This window comes from Hesperophylax consimilis, chromosome 1 (assembly GCF_061612785.1).
Source record: "Hesperophylax consimilis isolate HC1 chromosome 1, BYU_Hcon_1.0, whole genome shotgun sequence".
Taxonomy (NCBI): Eukaryota; Metazoa; Arthropoda; class Insecta; order Trichoptera; family Limnephilidae; genus Hesperophylax; species Hesperophylax consimilis.
The window spans coordinates 30,532,247-30,554,528 of NC_142836.1; the positions used below are offsets into that span (position 1 = coordinate 30,532,247).

At 33.6% G+C, this 22,282-nt stretch overlaps 1 protein-coding gene across 1 annotated transcript in view; it reads left to right on the top strand.

Annotated features, from left to right (window-relative positions):
• LOC149426621 (dorsal root ganglia homeobox protein-like) overlaps positions 1-22,282 on the top strand; it is an 87,568-nt gene that overhangs the window by 16,322 nt on the left and 48,964 nt on the right. The window contains exons 3-4 of the mRNA XM_089635436.1: positions 12,591-12,682; positions 12,773-12,874. Of these exons, the coding sequence (XP_089491562.1) occupies positions 12,591-12,682; positions 12,773-12,874 (194 nt within the window). The remainder of the gene's footprint in view (positions 1-12,590; positions 12,683-12,772; positions 12,875-22,282) is intronic.

The following is a 22,282-nucleotide window of genomic DNA, read 5'->3' on the forward strand; positions in this document are numbered from 1 at the left end:
ATTATTAATTGGGCTTAATTGGCCATCCGTGACGTGCTGCAATAATATCTACAAATACCGGCGCTGGCTGGACGAGTTGTCTATCCATAGTGTAGGATTAGCGACTAGAGATGGACAACGCGTCCTAGAATGGAGATTCAATGTTTTCCAAGTACGTTTTATCCCATATCACTTCGGTCTAATATTTTAATCTCATATTTTTTGAAAAACGCAAATAGGATATTGAGACGTCAACAGTTTAAGAATGGTCTACTAATTTGAACGATTGAAAAATATGGCTTCAAAAATTTTTTTGTGTTGTTTTGCGGCTGTCATCAGAATTAAAAAATTGAATCAGAAAGTAAAAGTCAAATAAATGCAAAAATTATCAAAATCTGTGTTTATTACAATGGCGTGCGGTCCCGAAAGGCTGAAAATTTGTGTCTATCCTAAGGAAAACAAAATATGAAGATAACATAAAAAATAATCATTTGATGTACAATATGTAAGGAACTTCTATGCTCATTAATTCAGTTGGCCACAGTAATCAATATACTAACACTAATACATCAACAATCGATAAGCTAAGCATCTTGTGAATGACCCCACTGAGAGACAACCTGGGTTCTCACTACCTCGTAAACCCTGGTTCTCCATCAATAGGAGCTGAGCTCCCACAGCCGTGTGCACATGATCCATAAGCCGGCTCTATGCGGGCGCAATTGTAGCTGTGAGCCGCATTGTCAAGGCGCTGATAATTATTTACACCCAGCAGTTCTAACACAACGCCCTTGAGATTATTTTTCACACTAACGGAGCTACACAAAAATACAAATAATCAGTAGTATTATTGATTAAAGTGATCGCCTACGTAACAGTCTTCTGGTTTTGACAAGGGGCGTCATAATTTTACTCGGGCTAGGCGCCGCGGCGCCGTTGCGTTTAGGACCGGCCCTGGATGTATCCATAGGAAAGTTGGCGATTTGTGAATGCGGTGCGGTGCTGATTGCTAATATGTTGTCAGCGAATGCCCGCTCCATTCCTTCCGGGATTGGTCAAGTCCACAAGGCGACTACAGACTGGCTTGCAGACCTAGATGTCTCCATCGGACCCCCACCGTATAAAAGAAGAAGAAGTAGTTAATAAGCTCCCACAAAAATATATACGAGAATGTGAACACAAAAAAAAGTTAATTAGGTTTATGTTCCACTATAAAATTGACGTGTTATCATAATGACGAAGTAATTTCAGCGAAACCCTTTGCTATCAGATCTTTAATAAAGAAATGATTGAAGTCTATTAAGGTATCCCTTATTCCGTGTGTGCATTAGCCGGGTTAGGTTGGTTAGAGTGGGTGGGGGTGGGGGTGGTAGGGTGGGGTGCGCTAGGGTGGCAGACACCCCCGGGAGCTTTGCGGATTAAATAACACAATTACACACTCGTCAATCCCATCAGCCATCACACACCGCACACACCCCCACCACACTCCTACACTACTGTGAAGAGCTTCTTTTAAAGTTCATACTAACTTCAACTTATTGGAATAACTTAATGAAGCTTATAAACATCATTGTAATATATTATCATTGAAGAAGTAATGTTAACAAATCTTTATAAGAGACAGAATAGTAAAAAAAGGTAACCAAACCAAAACATAAATTGATTTACGAGTATTAAGACAATTCAATACTTAGATCTCAATAGGTCAATGTTCGTAGTTCAAACGAGATGTATTTAAGGCGATGCCATACGTAATAATGCAAAATCATGTGTTTTTGGTTTGAAAATTTGGTCGCCTAGAAATGTTTCAGATGCTTTAATTTAATACTGCGAGTAGGATACATCTTGGCCTTTGAAATAATCGAGTATTTTTTAGATAAGTCTTTTTACAAGCCCAGAAAAAAAATAATGTAAAGGCCTATGAAAACTGCTTTAAAGTTCAAAATCTCCTACTTACGAACCCATTTTCGGTTATGATTTTATTGTATAATGTGGTAAATTAAATTATTTATAAAATGGTCGAAAAGAAATTAAATATTTATGCACAATATAAAATAAAAGGCACTTTTTGGCTATGTTTTATTCTTGATTTATCAAAACATGCGGATAGTGTTAAGCGGGAATTTAAACCGTATCGCCATCTACGTAAGGGTTGTTATTAATAGCGGCTCAATTTAAAATATTACACGACGTAGTGCATCGCCTTAAGTTATTATCTGTACGTTTATCAAAAGTAAAAATGAGGCATGCATATCTCCATTCACAAAATTTTGAAGACTTGAATGTGACTTTTTTAAATTACCGCTCGATCGTAATGTATTAGTTTCAACACCTGATCTGAAGTTTGATATTTAGAATGCATGATTTGCTAAGCTTGGCTGATTTTGTTTAATTAAAATCGTTAAAAAAATTTGTTAATTTGTGAAAGTTTCAGACTATATTCGGACCAATTTATAATTTACTCTGAATTGAGCATTTTAATTTCGCATAATCACTGGAACTAAACTCTACCTACGACGAAACATATATCTTCCAACTCAGTTTATTTAGGGGATGATATTTGACAAATTGAATATTATATTAGCCGTATTAATGTGCATTTAAATTGAAATGAAAAAAAAAACAAATTTTTAAATGTATAATTAATGAGCACTTTAGAGTGGTTCCCATTGGCGGGTTGGGTGTTCCCTCTTCCCTCCCCCTCCTTCAGTGCTCCCCCCCCCACGCCACCTTTCCAGTGGCGGACTGCCGGGACTACTAGTCCTAATTGGGTAAAAATTATAGATTTTACAATAATCTTAGAGCATTCGAAAATTTTTAATAATTTTATCAGCTTTGTAAGAATTTGTACTGTCACGAGGAGAGTGAGTTTTGTACTGTCAGGGGGGTAATGAGTTTTATATTGTCGAAGGGTAAAGAGTTTTGTTCTGCCATGGTGGTAATGAGTTTTATACTGTCAGGAAGATAGTGAGTTTTGTACTTCCAGGAAGGCAATGAGTTTTGTACTATCTGGAGGGTAATGAGCTTTCCCAGTGTCCTACACAAAGAATTTAAAAATAATTTTAGAAATTTTGTTTAAATCGGGTTGATACCAAGCGACCATACGCAGAATTACCTGCATTTCATAATGCAAGTCCTTCAACCCTGTAATAAATAAATAATTAATTTTGTATGATAACGTCTTTAAGTCTACCCAATTATCAAAAATCATTTTTTGCGTCAGTCATGACAAGCAGAAAGAGCCTTTTATTTTCCAGCTTTGGACAAAACGACATGGACCTCTCTCAAATTTCTGCTTGGAGACTATCACCGATCTGAAACCGGTTGTAATTTTTTTTTGCTTTTCACGTCAACTATAATATAAAATAATCTCAGAAAAACAGAAGAATAATAAAGAGGTTTAGAGTCATCTCGGTCCCTTGAAATTTCTTCCAAGGTCGCGCTACTGGCTAACTACAGGGTGTCCAAACGTTTCTCATTTCCGCCTGAAAGCTGGAACAATTGTGTGAATTTTTAACTGCGGATTAAGAACATAAATTTAATGGAAAAGTGAAAAATTCATCCAGCACACAGGGGTGGTAGGGAGACAAGAGGGGGGGGGGGGGGGACACACACAAAAAGATTGAAAACATTATAACGTTTTAATTTGTCGGGAGGCTGACATTACCGGCGGCTTGCAATTACCAGCAAGTACCTTCCGTTTAATTCCGCTAAGTAAGAGCTTCGCAGGTACACCTGGATAACATAAAAAAGAAAAAAGCTCACAAGTATGTACTTTATAAAGTTGTTTGTACTCGCAAGAGAAGTCGGATAACATTCGTATTTACGACAGTACCTACGTTATAAAAAGTAATCTGGAACAATTGATAGATGCATGAAGAATAACCTCCTGACATTTAGAGCCACAAAAAAGTTTTATTCGAACGAGGAAGATGAAGAGTGCGCGGCCATATCAACTATAAACAGCCGACCTAATGACAGAGCGGGTTTTATTGATAATGCCCCCACGGTGCGATGTGCAATGTGCAACGACAATTCTGATGCATTATTTCGAATAAGTGCATAGGCCACAGTCGCGGGCTACAATCAAGTATTGATATGCGAAACAGATCATGATACGATGATAGAAATCGAATAAATATGGCTTTGTCGAGAGTGAGGTGCCGCTCGCAGAGAAATCGCATTACTTCTAAGAAAGCAATTACACTTGCATCAATACCACCCCCCAGCTATGTTATAATCTGTCGGCTTGCATAGTTTTAAGTAGAATACAACATGTCATTCTAAAACTATGTACGTTCATTTGTCAAATGTCAAATGTCCCTCAGAACTGTACTATAGTTTGAAAAATAAATTTGATAATATTTATTCGTCCTCGAAGAAAGAAATATCATTTGTAAATAATCTTAGGCACAGCAATCCGTGGGTTACTGAAGAAATCAAGAACATGATTAAAAAAAGAGATTATCTTTACCGAAAATGTAAGAATAGCCCAAATAACCCGGTATTTCGTTTGGAATATACTAGACATAGAAACAAAACAAACAAACATATTAATATTACTAAAAACGCATTCCACAAAAATGTAATAAATAGCTTAAACGGAAACCCGAGGAAACTCTGGGACGAAATAAACAAACTAATAGGAAAACCTAAACAAAATTTAGATAAAATAATCCTTCAACATATGGGAAATCAAGGAGACACAAAATTTTTATGCGATAAATTTGCTACAACATTCGTAAATGAAATAAAAGACATTAGACACAATTGTACTACAAAATTTTTAGATCGTAACATGTATACAACTCCTGCTATTATGTCAATGAGATTTAGACCTGTAACAGAAAAAGATATAAAAAAAATAATTAATGATATGGATGTTAAAAAGTCAGAAGGCAACGACCAAATAAGAATTAAAGACCTGAAGTTAATTGCTGATAATATAATTCCAGTCCTTACTAAATTAATTAACCTTTGTGTAAATAAAAGCATCATGCCTGACGAACTTAAAACATCCATCATCAGACCTATTTATAAATCAGGAAATCACAAAGATTTCACAAACTATCGACCAATTGCGATTCTCTCGTGTATTGATAAAATTATTGAAAGAGCTATTTTTAACCAAATACAATTTTTTATAGAAAAAAACAGAATCATAAATCCCATACAGTACGGATTTCAAAAAGAAAAAAGTACTACACAATTACTTTCTAATTTCACTGACCACATAAATTGTCATTTAAATGAAAAATATTACGTTGGAATAATTTTTATAGACTTTAAAAAGGCCTTTGACACATTGGACCATCAAACATTACTAAAGGCAATGGAAGAATGTGGTATTAGAGGTCCTTTAAATAAAATGTTTAAAAATTATCTGTTAAATAGAAAAATTAAAGTTAAAATTGACGGAATTTACAGTGATGAAATGTTAACAGACACTGGAGTAGCAACAGGGTCGATATCGGGACCTACGTGTTATTTAATGCAAGTAAACAGTTTACCTAACGTAATAAAACGTTGTAAATGTTACATGTTTGCAGATGATACTTGCATCATATGTGCTGACAGAAATCTACAAAAAATTGAGGAATTTTTACAAACAGACCTAAATAACATAATTAAATGGTCCCACGACAATGGAATTATTATTAACGCAAAAAAAACAAAATATATGCTTATACACTCTCCATATGCAAGTTGTCAGGATAAAGAACTGCATATAAAAAGTCATTCATACGATTGTTTTCACACAAAAAACCAATCTCTGCCATGTAAATGCCCAAACATAGAAAAAGTTTACCAATATACATACCTTGGTCTTACAATAGATGTCAATTTTAACTGGTCAAATCACATTGAAAATGTATGTAATAGATTAAGATCCATATTAGGGAAATTTTATCACCTAAAAAACTTTGTCAATAAAAATATATTATACTGTATATATAATGCATTAGCGGAATCAATTATAGGATACGGAGTAAATAGTTACGGATTAACGTATAAAACGTACTTAAATAAAATAGAACAATTACAAATCCGTTTCCTAAAATTGATATCGGGCAAAAAAAAAATACAATTATGTGTAGGCGATTATAAAAAAATGTTTTCTTTGTGTAATGTGCTCTCTATACATAGTAGGATAGATTACCAACTAACGCTAGATGAATTCTGGAATACAGAATTCAAAAAACCTGTAAACCATAACTACCCTACTAGGCATAGAGAAGCACAAATGTTTATTATTAAAATATCGCAAAATGTATACGGAGATAGAACAAAAAGACATAAAATTCCGGAATTGTTTAACTCATTACCAGAAGATATTAAAAATGAGACATGTCATTCAAAAATAAAAACGAAAATTAGATCGTTCTACCTCCGTCAAACATAAAAAAAATTAATATTGTGGTACCAAGATATCAAGTTGAAATTAAATATATTGCTATAAGCTAATAAATAGAAAAAGTGAGAGATTTCTTACAATTAAACTGATTGATCAGTTTTGTAAGATCTAAGTAAGAGAAAATAATGTACAAATAAAAAAAAACTGAATAAACACATATAAAAAAAAAAAAAAAAAAAAAAAAAATTTCAAAAGCTATCTAGTATCTGATTTGTATTTGAGAAAAGAGTACCTGGGATGCTGAACGTCCATCACAAGCACCGAGCAATTCAACAAGAAGATATGACCAACATTAAAATAAATTTGGCCGTTTAAGTTATCTTATAATATGATATCTAACTCAAAAATCATTCGACACATATTTTAATTAAGCAGTGAAACTCTTATGATCAAATTTAAAAAAAACTGTGGACGTCCACATTCGAATTTTGAATTCCACATTTTGAAAATATTATACGTATTTTTTTATTTATCAACGCCCTAATGGGCTTTTATTTGAAATTCAACATTTGGTTAAAGTATGCAAGTATATGATGATAAATATAGTAGTAGAACTCATGGCAAACAGCACATAATAAAATAACTATAATAAAATTTTAGTAGGAAGTAGCAAAATAATAAAATTATGAGAAATATTGAATTCAAATAATAGTATAAAACTGAAATAGTAAGTAAAAAAAACTAAAGCATTTATGTAAATAATAATATAAATCTGAGTTGGTAAATAAAATAAAGAAGAACATATATGTACATAAGTATATGTAAATAATAATATAAAACTGAATTAGTAAGTAAAATAAAGAATAACACATATGTACATAAGTACATGCAAATAATGATATAAAACTGAATTAGAAGTAAAAGAAAGTATTACATATATGTATGTAAGAATATGAAATAGTAAGTAAAATAATGTATAACATGCATATGAATATAATTATTTATGTTTGTTAAAAACTTATAATACAGAAAAAAATGATATGGAATATCATAAATGAGATAAAAAAAGAAGAAAAATAATAAAATTAACCATTTTGCAATTTTAATGAAGTTTATGAGCTTAACTCTTAAAAATATTTCAAATAGTAATGGAAAACCGAAACTTATTGTTGACAACAACCTTTTGAAGACCAAATTAAAGAAGGAATCCTGGGATACAGTACTATCAACGAAAGACGTCAATCTGGCAACAGATAATTTCATTAAATGTTTGAAAACTCATGTGCAAAGTTGTACGTCAGTACAAATTGAGAAACATTACAGAAAATATCTAAAACCATGGATAAATGTTGGAATAATCAAATGCCTCAGAACACGTGATAAATTGCACAATAAATGTAGAAGAGAAATCTATAACAAAGAACTGTTGGAATACTATAAAAGATATCGGAATTGGTGTACAAAGATAATACGAACAACAAAACAAGCATACTACAGAAGAAAATTGGATGAAGTCAATGGTAACATTAAACAACAGTGGAAGATTATAAAGGAGGCTATCAACCTACAAAAGGAACAAACTACCATAAAAAAATTGAAAACTAATAATATTATTACTTCAATGGAAGAGAGTCCAAATACAATTACTAATCATATAAATAACTTCTTCAGTGACATTGGTCCAAACTTCGCTAGTAATCTGTGCAGTGCTAATAAAACTAGTGAGATGTGTCTTGTGAATGATTTTAAATCTGAACATCACGTTACAGGGGACAATTTTTATTTTAAACCAACCAGCATTTCTGAAGTCACTAATGTGATAAATGATTTAAAAATGTCTTTCTCGTGCGGTATTGATTCTTTAAGTGTTATGGTGTATAAAATCAGAGATGTGCTTTATTTCAAATAAATCCATTTCAAATGGAAATGCAAAATGCAAAATGGGTATTTTCCATTTTGCAATGCTTTTTGCAACATTCTTCCTACTATCTCCTCTCATCTTTTTTTCATAAGCCCCAAATATCAGTCGGTCCTCAACCTCGCTATAAGAGATAATTTCCATTTGTCAAGTTGCTCCCTGGTAGGAGCCCTGGCAATTGAGTTACAAAAAATACTGAACATGGGGCCATGACGCTGTAATATTAAATGTTAGTTAGCAGTTTCTATGTTTTTACGTTGGCAATATTAGTCCCGCGCAAATTTTTTGTGGTTTCATTATCTGTAGTCGTGGTGTTTTTGGATTTACCATCAAGTAATATATTTATTCTACATTGATTTCCATTATTAAATGACAAAATTGTTTAAAAATTCTATAATTATTTTAATTGTTTGACCTGAGAAACCATTTTGCATTTTCAATGCATTTTGAAAATAGGTATTTTGCATTTTGCATTTGAAATGCTTTTCTAAAAACCATTTTGCATTTTGCATTTTCAAATGGAAAAGTTTTGACCCATTTCCATTTTGTTTTGACCCATTTCCAATGGTTTTGGGTACCCATTTTGCACATCTCTGTATAAAATGCATGTATCCGAATTAGCTGGTCCCATATCTCACCTTGTAAATATTAGCTTCGAGAGTGGGTTGTTCCCTTCTCATTGTAAGAAAGCTAAAGTAATTCCCCTTTTTAAAGGTGGAGATCGTCTAGATGTCAATAATTACAGACCTATATCCTTACTCAATACTCTTTCAAAAGTAATAGAGAGATTGGCTAAGTCGAGATTGGTATCATTCTTAGAAACATATAATATACTCTCTAGCAATCAGTTTGGTTTCAGAGAGAATATAGGAACAAGTGATGCAGTGTTGAGGGTATTGTCCAAAGTCATTAGTGCGTTAGACTATGGAAACAAAGCTTTGGCTGTGTTCTTAGATCTATCAAAGGCATTTGATACGGTGTCCCATGGATTACTCCTCAAAAAATTATCTTCTCTTGGCATTCATAGTACAGCACTAGGCTGGTTCACATCCTATCTAAGTGATAGAACGCAACAAGTAGAGATAAATAATCATTTAAGCAATAGCAAACCAATCTCTTTTGGGGTTCCGCAAGGTAGTGTGCTTGGACCAATATTGTTTTTAATCTACATTAATGATTTGTGTAATTTAGATATTCCAGGTAACATTGTTAGTTTTGCAGACGATACTGCTTTAATATTTGAGGGTAAAACCTGGAGAGATGCTTTTAACAAATGTGACTTAGGATTAAGAGCAGTAAAGAGTTGGCTGAATAATAACATCTTAACTTTGAATACAATAAAAACTAAATATGTGACATTTAGTATATCATCAAAAAGTCAGCCTTCTGGCACTCATAATCTAATTATACATAATTGTCTGCTAAATTGTAATTGCCACCCCTTGGAAAGTGTAGATTGTATCATGTATCTAGGTGTAAAGATTGATAAATTTTTAAGATGGAATGACCATATCGATATGTTAACAAAAAATATCAGGAGACTTACATTTATTTTTAAAGAACTGCGACACATATTGGACAAAGAGAAATTAAAAACTGTCTATTTTGCCTTAGTCCAATCTCGACTTTCTTATAACATAGTATGCTGGGGATCATGTCTAAAGTCCAATGTTGAACCACTAAATATTACTCAAAAATTGATCCTTAAAGTAATGTACAAAAAAAAATTCTGTTATCCATCCAACCTACTTTATAAGGAATGTAATGTTATGTGTATAAAACAGCTATATATCACTCAAATACTTTGTCGATTTTTTATCAATATTAAATTTGCTGAAAGAACACAACAAATGCGGACAACTAGAATTAGCTCTACATTGAACTTTGTGGCTGTGCATACTAAAACTTCTTTTGGTCAAAGAAATTATTTACATCAGGCACCAATTATGTTTAATATTCTTCCAAATCATATTAAGTCTACCAATTCCTTAGTTAAATTTAAAAAAATTAATTAAGATTTTTGTATTGACAGACAATTGTCTTAATATTTTTTCATCCTTGTCCTTTCTTAAATAATAAGATTTTATATAAGTCCCATTTACTAAAAACTGAATGTCACCCTATCTGTCTTTATTATCTACTTTGCTTCTTCTTTTGAATAATGATTAGTTATGGTTCAAATATTGTTACAATATACTGTCAAATTACCCATCTGGTAACACATCTAATACTTATTTTTTTCTTTAATTTTGAAATATTGTGTTTGTATGTAGAATTAATTTATGTTTGCGATTACTCTTTTGTTTGCTTCACTATAATGTAAATTGTTAACCTCGATACAGGCTCAGTCCTAGTGAGGTTGATTTTTATGCGAAAAAAAAGTGTTTTATGGATAGTGAGATGCAATAAATAAATAAATAAATAAAAGTTGTAGGTACCCACAAAAAAACTAATATAATTTAGCCAAATACTAATAGTGATTACGATTGAGTTACAATAATAAGTCCTGAAATACTAATACTGATTACGATTGAGTTACAATAATAAGTCCTGAAATAGTAAAAAAAAACAAATTATAATATATAAAATCTAATGTATACATACACATATTTGGTGATACAAACCAAAATAAGAATATAATGTGCTCGTAATGTATCGAGTTAAATTCCTCAGCTGGCTAAGTCCTCCACAACGACACAAGCAACTTTTTCCGCTTACTGTGATGGTAATAGGAGATTTTAAAATATTGTGAGGTTGTTTTGAGATATTCACGACCACGCATTATAGGGATTTATTTTTGGGGTACGTATTTTTTTCACCGTGATGCACTACCTACTTCTTCAGGCGAAGCTTAGCCCTAAATCATTATTTTTATTAATCTTTATAACGAATTGGTGTACATTATGAATACTTAAGATAAATTGGAGGTTTTTCTATCGTTTCTCTTGCGTAGAATACAAATAAAATAATAAATTACTCAAAAAAAAAAAATGTAAACTACAAAAAAAAATATTTTTTCAATAGAAATGTATGAACGCCTAATGAAAACAACATTAAAAATACAGTATTATAGGTAAGATTATCTGTAACAGTTTCACTTGATTAACTTTTTTGCTTTCTTATAAAATTATTTACAAAATAAATAAAAACCAGTTTTGTGCTTGAAATCGAACGTTTCTAGACTCCGTTTGTCAAGTGATTTTAATGCCTATTACCTACAATATAAGGAATACCAAGAATATACATTTGGCTTGTAGCTTCCTCTTTAGGCATGTTTGTGACAGCATTACACCGTAATATAGGACATAACCACTTCTGGACGAGAAAAGAATTATACCGCAAAGAAAAAATGATTTCATCACCCGAAGATGATTGCGATTGATTATCTGATAATAAAATATCTGAGAACTGCAATCTTCCCAGTGAAACAATCTCTGTCACCTCTCTTCTTTCCTCCGCGCCTTGTGGCGGAGTACTTGTCCGTAATGTCCTGTAATTGCTCGTGGCGAATGCTGAACCATTCTATTGTTACTACACACTTACAATCCACACCGCATTATTTATCAACACAATTATTGTCAAGCTATATTGCATTTGCAAAACATAATAAATCTGCATTCAACATCACCACTTCATAGCGTTCAACATTATTATTTAGGCATCAGTTGATCAATGCTTTATTAACGATGTAAATAAGTGGAAATACATATTTCCATTCAGATTGTTCTAATCGCATTTTATGCTAATTTATTAGAGAATTTACAGAAATAAATTAATATTAAATTCCAAGAGATAAATTATCGCGACAAAGTTTTTGAAAGGATGTTCTGCGGAGGTGCTCACCGACTTCCCTAAGCGCGGAGATCAATTTGAATAAATCCTTCGGTGTATTGTACTCGATTTAAGAATTTTCCATTAAAAGTTAGTAATTAGATAAATTTGTTTCAGTTCCAGACGTGAACTACACTCTTTTATGGCGAAATTCAATCACCGACATTAAACAAATTCGATATTGAGTTAAGACCGACCGATAACCAGTCTCTGTAAGTTGACGAAGTTAAGGAAATAAGCCAATAATAGCGGGTTCGGGGTACTGTGCCTCGCTCGGGAGAAAATCTCATTAACTATTTATTTTAGTAACACTGTTATTAAAGATCAAAGGGTGTGTCCATTAAGGTACAATCTAGTTAGAGGTTTCCTGCCATCCCTTCGGCGCAACTGGCACAACTGGCCGCGTCCCTCGGGAGGCTATCGTAGTGCGGCGCGCCGAGGGTCGCTGCTTTTCCCACTACTCCACTACCCTGCTACTCCATTCAAGCTCTGTGCTTCTCTTTGCAGATACGTCCTACTCCTACCACCCGGCCATCCATGACGACACCTTCGTCAGGAGAAAGCAGCGCAGGAACAGAACCACCTTCACGCTGCAGCAGGTAATACCTTCACACATTACTTCCGTCTCATTTGCATTTTGTCCTGTTTGCATACTAATCATTGCATTATCATTCGTTACCGTTACATAGTTGGAGGAACTGGAGACAGCTTTTGCTCAAACCCATTACCCCGATGTGTTCACGAGAGAGGACCTCGCCATGAAGATCAACCTCACAGAGGCGAGAGTTCAGGTTGGTACTTATTTTGATTTTTTTACTAATACTCATATATATTGATTCAAAATAAACAATATTTATCAACAGTAAATTGACATCTACGCTAAAAATGGATCCATGGCAACTCAGGATAGTGACAGTACAACACACTCTTGAAAAATGACATTAAAAGTGGTAAAAAATGGCTTGTAAACGTCACACATCAAAAGTGTGTTGTATTACCACTGTACTGATTGCCGTTAAATATGTATATTCACCTCACCTACTTTCAACTCTTAGTACCCTGAATCTAGGGTACTAAGTAGAATTTTTTTATCAACATATCTGCCTATCATAAAATATATTTTTAATTGTTTTTACTTGAGAGTTCGCGTTATAGCCATTTAAACATTAAAAGTGTTAAATTCTAATTTTACAATTTTTTATAGTATTAGTAATTCGTATAATAGATCTATAAATCAATTCAATAAACATAATCATTCACGTATTTGGATTAGTTGGATTCATCTTAAAACGCCTAATCAAACGAAGGAAAATCACTGCATTTTCACATAAAGTATTAATATTGAGTAGGTATGATTTTTGCATACCACTGAGTAAAATGAGGTAGTAGTTGAGATAAAAAAAACTTCCTCCCGGAGCCTGGGTGGGAAGTGGGAGGGTGCAGTAGGTGGGGGGAGGGAGAGATCATCTCTCCGAGAACGTTTCAAGGAATGTCTTGTTTAATAAAAGTGCTGAGGTGTAACATGAAATATGGTTATGGCGATAGGTAGAGAACTTATCGGGTAAATACATTTAGGCGGGCTGTTCGCCTAACGTGTCGGAATTCATCTTTTTAGGGTGAAATAATCCCCTTTCAAATAAAACTGACAGATAATTTGGGTCATAAATAAATTTTGCGCGCTAGAAGTTACAGGTAGAAGATTGTTACGATTGATAAAAACTGGAGTTGCTTGTTTCGTAGTTTTTATGCAAGAATTTTTCATGTACATTGTATATTCAGCGAGAACCAGCTGGTAAACTACAAAAACTTAATGGCCGTGTCTTCTTACAAAAGCATTGAATACAATGTTTATTTTATTTGAAATTTTGCCGTTGCGGGTTGTTTTGTGCTATAGGTATGCTTTAGCCAATATATAGTTAAAACTTAGCCCAAGGCCGTAATTGAATAATCGCCTCAGTATAGCATATGAAAAAAGAGAATAGTGTTCGAAGATTGCATTCCTGGAAAATACGACAATGTTATTTGCACCATCTTTTTTTATGGATGTTAGGTAAATAATAAGTTGTGGAGAGTGGTGAGTAGAGTTCCCAAAAAAGTTACAAAACAGAAAAATATATTAACGAAATCTCGGTGATTAGAATGTATTTAGATAAAAGGGAATGTTGGTGGGTTTTAATAAATAGACATTTGAAGGTTTTTCGGGAGCGGAGGGTGAGAGGGTTGTTTGTATCGTCGGTGATAGAACATGATGGTGCGATGGTTGGTTCGGGGAGGGCTTGAGAGGGGGGTGGAGGTCCCGCGGGACCCTGCCAGCCACTTGCGGGATGTTAGGAAAGGGGAAGGGAGCTCTGTGATATATTGTTAAGTTGTATGATTTACCTTGCAAGTCTTGATACTTGATACACAATGTTCGTATTAATCCTGTATGAGCGTAAATTTAAAAAAGGGTAAACAGTTAAACTACCCGTTTTGGGGTATTAAATGAAAACTAATTAATTACAAATACATTCATTAAGCTGTATAAAACTGAACAACTAAGTTCTTCGCCGAAACTAAGCCGTCGAAATCGTACTAATTTTTTGTATCAGCTTTTCAAACCATTCGAGAAAGGGTCGTGAAACTCACCATATCATATGTGCATAAACTTTAAAGTTATCTTGAGTTAAGTTACCCTGAGTGGTAGAAAAATTCAGTATCACCCAGTATCGTAGTATCATTATGAAATAGTTCTCCGGACCTTACCTGACCTAACTCTTTCAACTACTCCACCTTCGTCTACATTACAAAATTTCCCAATATTGGGGCTGTCATAAACACTTGCGGTAATCACTTAAAACGACTAAGCGAGATAGGCAGAAACATAGAGCATGTCACATTGTGGTCAATGTTACTACTACAATAATGATAACTGTCCCGAGTACATGAACAGAAAGCTTTAAGCATGGGATATTTAAGAATTCGTCTCGCGCCCCTGTCCGTACATGATATCAAAGAAATAAAAATACTAAATTTAGAAAGAAGGAAAATACAAATTGAAATAAATAGAATGGGAAGGCGCGTGTTCCCAGTTCGGGGCGGTGGGGGCCGGGGGACCCCTGGGAGGGGGAGGGGGATGGGGTGGACGGTGTCAAATTTCAATCCATTTTCACAAAATGCTGGGAACGTTTCCCTTCGCAGCGAGTTATATTCGTGCACGCTGCATGTCAAGATGGTGCCCCCTGTCCGCCGCTTTGTCCGCTGTGGGAGGAGGGGTCCATCGGAGTCACACTCGCAAATAATATATATAAAGTCTAATAAATATAGCATCTACACAAGAATTGTTTTATTCCTTATTGCTTTTAAAGTGATTTTTTAAATTCACTCAAGCACAAGAAAAATGAAAACATTGTTTATTATTAATAAATCGCCATATTCATTGACGGCGATGGTTGTCACTGAAACAATTTTGCAACGTGAAAGAAATAATGTATACCACTATATGGCATTGTTACATCAATTTGGAATTTTAATTGACAATCCTTGTTTTTCTCCTGAATACAAAATAATTTTTGATCGCATGTTTCGCTACCGATAAATAGTCGTAACTTATGGCCGTTTGATGAGTCAATAACTTTTAGAGGGCTTTATAGTTTTTTTGTTTTTTTTTGTAGTTGGTCTTTTTCCAATTATTAAGAGATTTAAAAAAAAAAAGATTTCTTTGGATTTTTCAAAACTATTTTCAGACTTCAAACAAAATGGCAGGTTATACGAATACGTGGCCCCAGTGCGTTGAACGTTTTTGGGTTGATTGAAATATCAAATTTTAAGATTTTGAACAAATTTGCTTTATCTTATTGCACTGTATTTTTCTTGCACTGCTATCTGAAGACCGCACAATAATACATCTAGTTTATTTTTATGATTTACAGTCATTACCAAATGTAAAGACTTTTCATACGTATTTATGTACAATACTAAGAACAATCGACGTCAATTTCTTTAGACAATATATCAGGATCAACTAAGGCACAGGTCTAAACTGCTGTCAATCACTAGTCCCTTTACTAGTGCGTGTGTTAAGTGAGGTACGGAGTAGAGAATAGAGTATTCAAAGGCACAATATATAATTCAATACATGTGATGTTTACCCGCTGCCTCAGTCAGTGTATACCGACCTACTCTGTAAGTGGTAGGTACCAACAAAACAATAATGAAATAATCTGATAAGCGCCGCGGCGCGCGCTGTCAAAAATAAAATGCTTTAAATTGGGGATTATCACATTTGTGCTGGAATCAATTTAATTGTGTTGCCCGTGTCAAAAATTTGGCGAGGTGGGAAATTCGATTACGTCATTATTATCATTCTAGTACGATGTTTGAGTAATATTAAATCAGAGTTACAGGAAAAAAGACCGAGAGTCAATATTTTTTCATACAAGTTATCCTTATTTAAACAATCTTTATGGTAATTTTTTTTTATTTTGAACATTTTGACAATAATTTTTTTGATATGAAAGTGGATTTCTCATTCTTTTGATAAATTATATGACGGGCTACTTTTGGTAGCTTCGCTAGAAAATGCAATAGGGTATTTTCACAAACTATTAATACCGTCATGTATAAATTATATGACTTGCTACTTATGGTGGCTTAGCTAGAAAATACAATAGGGTATTTTCACAAACTATTAATACCGTCATATATAAATTATATAACGGGCTACTTATGGTGGCTTAGCAAGAAAATATAGTGGTATATTTTCACAAACTATTAATACCGTTAAAATATGTGAAATATTTAAAGTTTATTTTTATGATTATGATTAACGTACTAAAAATATGCAAATTTAAATAAATTCATAAAACAATCTAAAACCGCACATTTCGAAGCGTTTCCAACTGGCTACAACGTTACTATGACATAGAAACCTCCAATGTCTAATGGTAAGACAGTTGGTAACATTTGCCCGGTATGACGTCAAAGCCGCCGAATTCACGAACAAAAATGAACATTTCATTTTGTCGGCAAATCGAAAACGGCATATTTTAAATCATTATAGAAAATTTATTCGTCAACATAAAAATACATTCACTATCGTAATTTTTTCCAATGAAAAATGCAGTAAAAATACGCCATTGTAAAGAAAATATTGTTAATAATATCAGTAGTACCAGTTTAGTGGTAAAAATGCTAAACCCTTATTAGCGATTTGAAAATTTAATTTAATTTTTAAGTAGTTACCATTTCCAGTTAGCTATTGAAATAAGACTTTCATAAATAATATTCATATTGGTAGATGTTTGACAAAATATCTGCAATCTTGCCGATACGTATGGACCGAATTTTGTGGCGAACAAAATAAATTGATTTGTGTGATTGATTCGAACTCGTTTGATTCCATTGAGAAAAATCAAAAATAAATTCATGTGAATCGTAAATGATATAATAACATCATCAATTGAAGTCTGTCACATTATAAATGCCCAATATATTATTCATATATATTTATAATGCGGGTTATAAATCAAAATGTTCTCCAATTATGTTTCATTAGGGCGATCAATAGTACAACTTATTATTGTATACTGAGTCCTTTAACCTTTACTGAGCGTTCATGGAGGTCGAATCATACAATGTATTGTATTATATTTATAATGACGTATTACTTAACTCTTATATGACATTTCTTGTAATCGAAATTATGATTCGAATTACGAGCGTGAAGATGAAAATTTTTAAGAATACGATATATTCCACCTAGTTTGTTTCGGAGCTATATGTAAGGGCAAAAATTTTATTGCGTCAGGGCAGTCAAATATTGAATTAAAAATTTTATTGCGATAAAAGAAGATATATTTTTATAAATTAAGTTTACTTCATAAATTTTTTTGTGTTCGTAAAAACAGGTCTCCAACTCGTCTTGGAAGGATTTTATAAATAATAGGTTCTTTTAGAGAAATCAGGGATTTAATTAATACTCCGCGTATTATAATGGTGACTCGATATTCGACCTAACTAGAAGCTGGCTAATTGGAATCTGAAACAGTAAGTTTATCTGGGAGCCTTCCCACTGGCCCTGGCGACTACTGGCCACTGGCTCCATCTTGCGGACTTCCACGCAAGCTCTAAGCACTGCCCTCTGTGCGTGCATCTATGAAGCTCTTACTTCCCAACAAATTTACATAATTGATTTTATTTATAGGAACACCAATTTTTAATGTTAATTTAAGTTTTAAATATCAACATATTCGAGTATCATCTTTGAATAAAATATTCATTACTAAATCAAATCATAATTCATTAATTTATATTGACAACTTATAGCTCAGCAATAAAATAAAACATTTACTGAGAGTTTGCACATCTCGCATCCACTCCGCGACTCTCACAGACTACCCCCGTAACGTAATATGTGACGGGAGAATCCGAGAAAGTTGCTAAACATTTTAATGTATTAGGCGGGCCCCGCTGATCGACAGGAAAACACATTAAATACTTTCATCGTAGCTCCGCTCTCCGAACGAGGCTTAACGCCAGGCGGGTGCGGTGCACGGGCGTGCAACTTTCATAACAACTAACTAGATTCATGCGAATTTACCAATCCCCACAAGTATCTGCCTATATTGTGAATTTAACTGTATCGATATAAGAACTACCTTTTCTGAGAACTTAATAACGATATAAAAGTTGAAAAACTGTTGACTAACATTACTGCTGACAAAGATTTCCTAATACACGAACTTACCAGTATTTGCGTGAGATTGTTTCACTATTCAACGTATCTACTACACATCATCACACCACACCGTTTGCTAAGGATTGTGACAATGTGTCACGTATACCACTTCACCACTTAGTGGTTGGTTCCGTGTTCCATATCCACAAACTTACCAGCATCTGTGTGAGACTGTTTCACTGTTCAACATATCTACTACACATTACCACAGCACACTGTTGCTCAGGATTGTCACAATGTGCCGCGTATACCACTTCACCACTTAGTGGTTGGTTCCATGTTCCATATCCACAAACTTACCAGCATTTGTTTGAGACTGTTTTCCACTTTTCAACATATCTACCACACCTCGCCAGACCGCACCGTTGCTCAGGATTTTGACAATGTGCCGCGTATACCACTTCACAACCTAGTGGTTGGTTCCATGTTCCATATCCACAAACTTCCCAGCATCTGTGTGAGACTGTTTTCCGCTGCTTACCACACGCGTGACGGAGTTATGATGTACCAGATTCGTTTACAGGAAGAAAGTTTGCTAAGAAGTTAATGGTTCCCCCTGTAAGCGAAGGAGTTTGGGTTTCGGGGGGCACATGTGCGGGGCTCAGCGAGACGTTATTTAATATGTTTTTGCGATATATTGCGGGAATTAAATTTCATACTTGGCTTGTTTATGGCAACCTTCAGCGAGGATTACACGGAGGATGGAAGCAATCCCATTTCGTGACAAGTTAAGGTTTGAGCGCTAACTTGTGTAACCATAACCATCAAGTCGTGAACACTGAAGACTATAGAAAAGACTGAAGCGCTATAAAGAGAATCCCCAAAATCATTTCTTTATCAAAAGCATGCTAAATTCAAAACACACTTTTACAATACGTTATTTGTCGTTTTATTGCGATATAAATAATGAGTTTAATTATATATCACAACGTATCAATAATTTATTGTTAATAAAATATATTTTTTAAATCCTGCCCAAAACTTATGGTTTAGAAAGGTCAGATTAGTAAAATTAGGTAGGTAATTAGGTACCTCTATGTAATTAAAATTTTATCGTATAGAGAATTTAGGGTGAAGCCGCAGGGTGACCAAACGGAGAAAAATTACTGTTGCTAATTTGTTAAGAATTTCTTAAAAATGTTGGTAATTCCATTTAAAAACAAGATCGTAGGCCTTGCGAATAATTAACAGGTTTCCTGAAAAACTTTTAGTAAATTACGAATATATTATCATGATATCCAAACACGTGTTAATAAAATAAAATGAGGATAAAATCGATTGCTCTCCTTGTAGTACCTACCTGAGCATCGCACAAATTATGAACATTTTTAAATAAGTTATTATAATATGTACAATTGAACTGAAACTGAACTTGAATTCGAACTGAAATAAAGTACCTCTGAATAATTGTAGACCAACATAATATGAAATAGAACAGACACATATTATCCGAAATTATGAAACGAATTAGAAAATGAATTTATATATTTATTAGACTTATAAATTTTAAAAATGTTTTAACACGGTAGTCCAGCTATTAACTTAATATGTAATTATTGGTTGGTGGAGTGCATATGAAAAAAATGTAAGTCCTTTAAAGGTGGTACAAAAACTAACTATTAAGGTAATTTAAAAAAAAAAACAATCTAGATTCCCATCACCAACATTGTTTGAAATTTTCTATGTTCCAAAAATTTAATAAGTTCATCTATAAAAAAGACTGAATACTACAAACATTTAAATATGACACACATAAATATAACATCAGAACTCTTTTATTGTCTACAAAACAAATCCACAATTACTTATCAAATGTAACATAATTAAGGAAAAGTAAAAAATATAACTGATTTGGTATTATTTCAGAAAAAAATAAAAACTTTATTAAAAAAATCTGATTATATCAACAACAAATAAGCTGTTAACTTCACTGTATAATTCAATGATTATTTTTTAATGTAGCCACATCCTAGTAAAGATATTATTTCACTCTATATTAAACTTAACTCCTACACTAAACTCAAGAGCTAGTTCTCTTCATTGAAATACTTAATTTATGTTGATTCTTGTAACGCTATTATAATTTTAAATAAAAGAATTATTAGTAGAAACATGTATATATATTTTTCATAAAGTTGTTACACTTAACACCAAAATAGATCTAAATTTTTGTAAATAAATTCTGATTATCTAATTTAATCTAATCTCTTCTGAGCCAAACAGCTTACCACATGAAAGATGCGCAAATAAAGTTCTTTCAATTTACTGCATGAAAGTAGCGGAAGAATGCCAAAGTAGAAGGTGATGATAATGGTTGACGCAGTGGTACTGAGAGGACTTACTCGCTAGTGACAGATTCCACGTCTAATTGCATTTTCTTTGTAGCGCCCCACTTCAGTCCTTACTCTGTAGGACTCTAGGTAGCCGGGCCCTCAGGGTATGTGTAGGGCCGGAGCCTTTGCCCGAGGGCACGCAGCACGGAGTAGCGCAGTGGTATGCACAGAGTTTTTTTTTCAATAAAAAAAAATTACCACCGACAATCCTCCTCGCGTAAGTTATCACTAAGAATTATATTATAGCTGCTGGTTATACAGGGTTTTCCAATAAAAAGTGTTATTTTGAATAGCCCGCTGTTACGGTAGATGTTACTTTTGAAGCTGTCATTTTTTAACATTTGACAAGTAGAAACTACGCCATTAATAAAAATGGAACGATACACGCTTCAACAACGCATTTAAATTATTAAAATTCACTTGAGTGAATCAAATGCAAATCATCTTGAGTGATGTGGCCTATTTCCACCTCGGTGGCTTCGTCAACAAGCAAAATTGTCGCATCTGGGGCTCGGAAAACCCAAGAGTTATTGTTGAAAAGCCTCTTTATCTTCAACGTGTGACTGTTTGGTGCGGTTTATGGTCCGGCGAAGTCATTGGACCTTACTTTTCAAAAATGAGGCTGGAGCAACAGTTACGGTGGATGAATTGCGCTATCGAGAAACGATTAATGATTTTTTATGGCCGGAATTGGATGGTATTGATCTGGACAACGTTTATTTTCAACAAGACGGCGCTACGTGGCACACAAGCAACGAAACCATTGATCTTTTACGATTACATATCAAAATAACATCGCTTATTGGAAAAACCTGTAGTTGATGTTGATAGGGTTTGCGTAAGTTACAACAAATAACCTTCTCGTTTATACACATTGCAAGCCAATTACTGGAAAAGTAAAAGATCCATATTTTTTATTCTAACTAAACAGACTATTATGAAATAATTCCAACTTTGCCTACAAAATATAGTGAACCAATATTATATTATCACTATTTCGTTAGTTATACTAATTAACAGATGCACTACAAGTTGACACTGATTGCAACATTTGGCAGTGACGGTATATTAGTATTTGTACCCTAAAAAGCACTGCCTTTTTCAGGACAAACAAACGAATCGTCATATGACACATGATGTACATTTTTCTT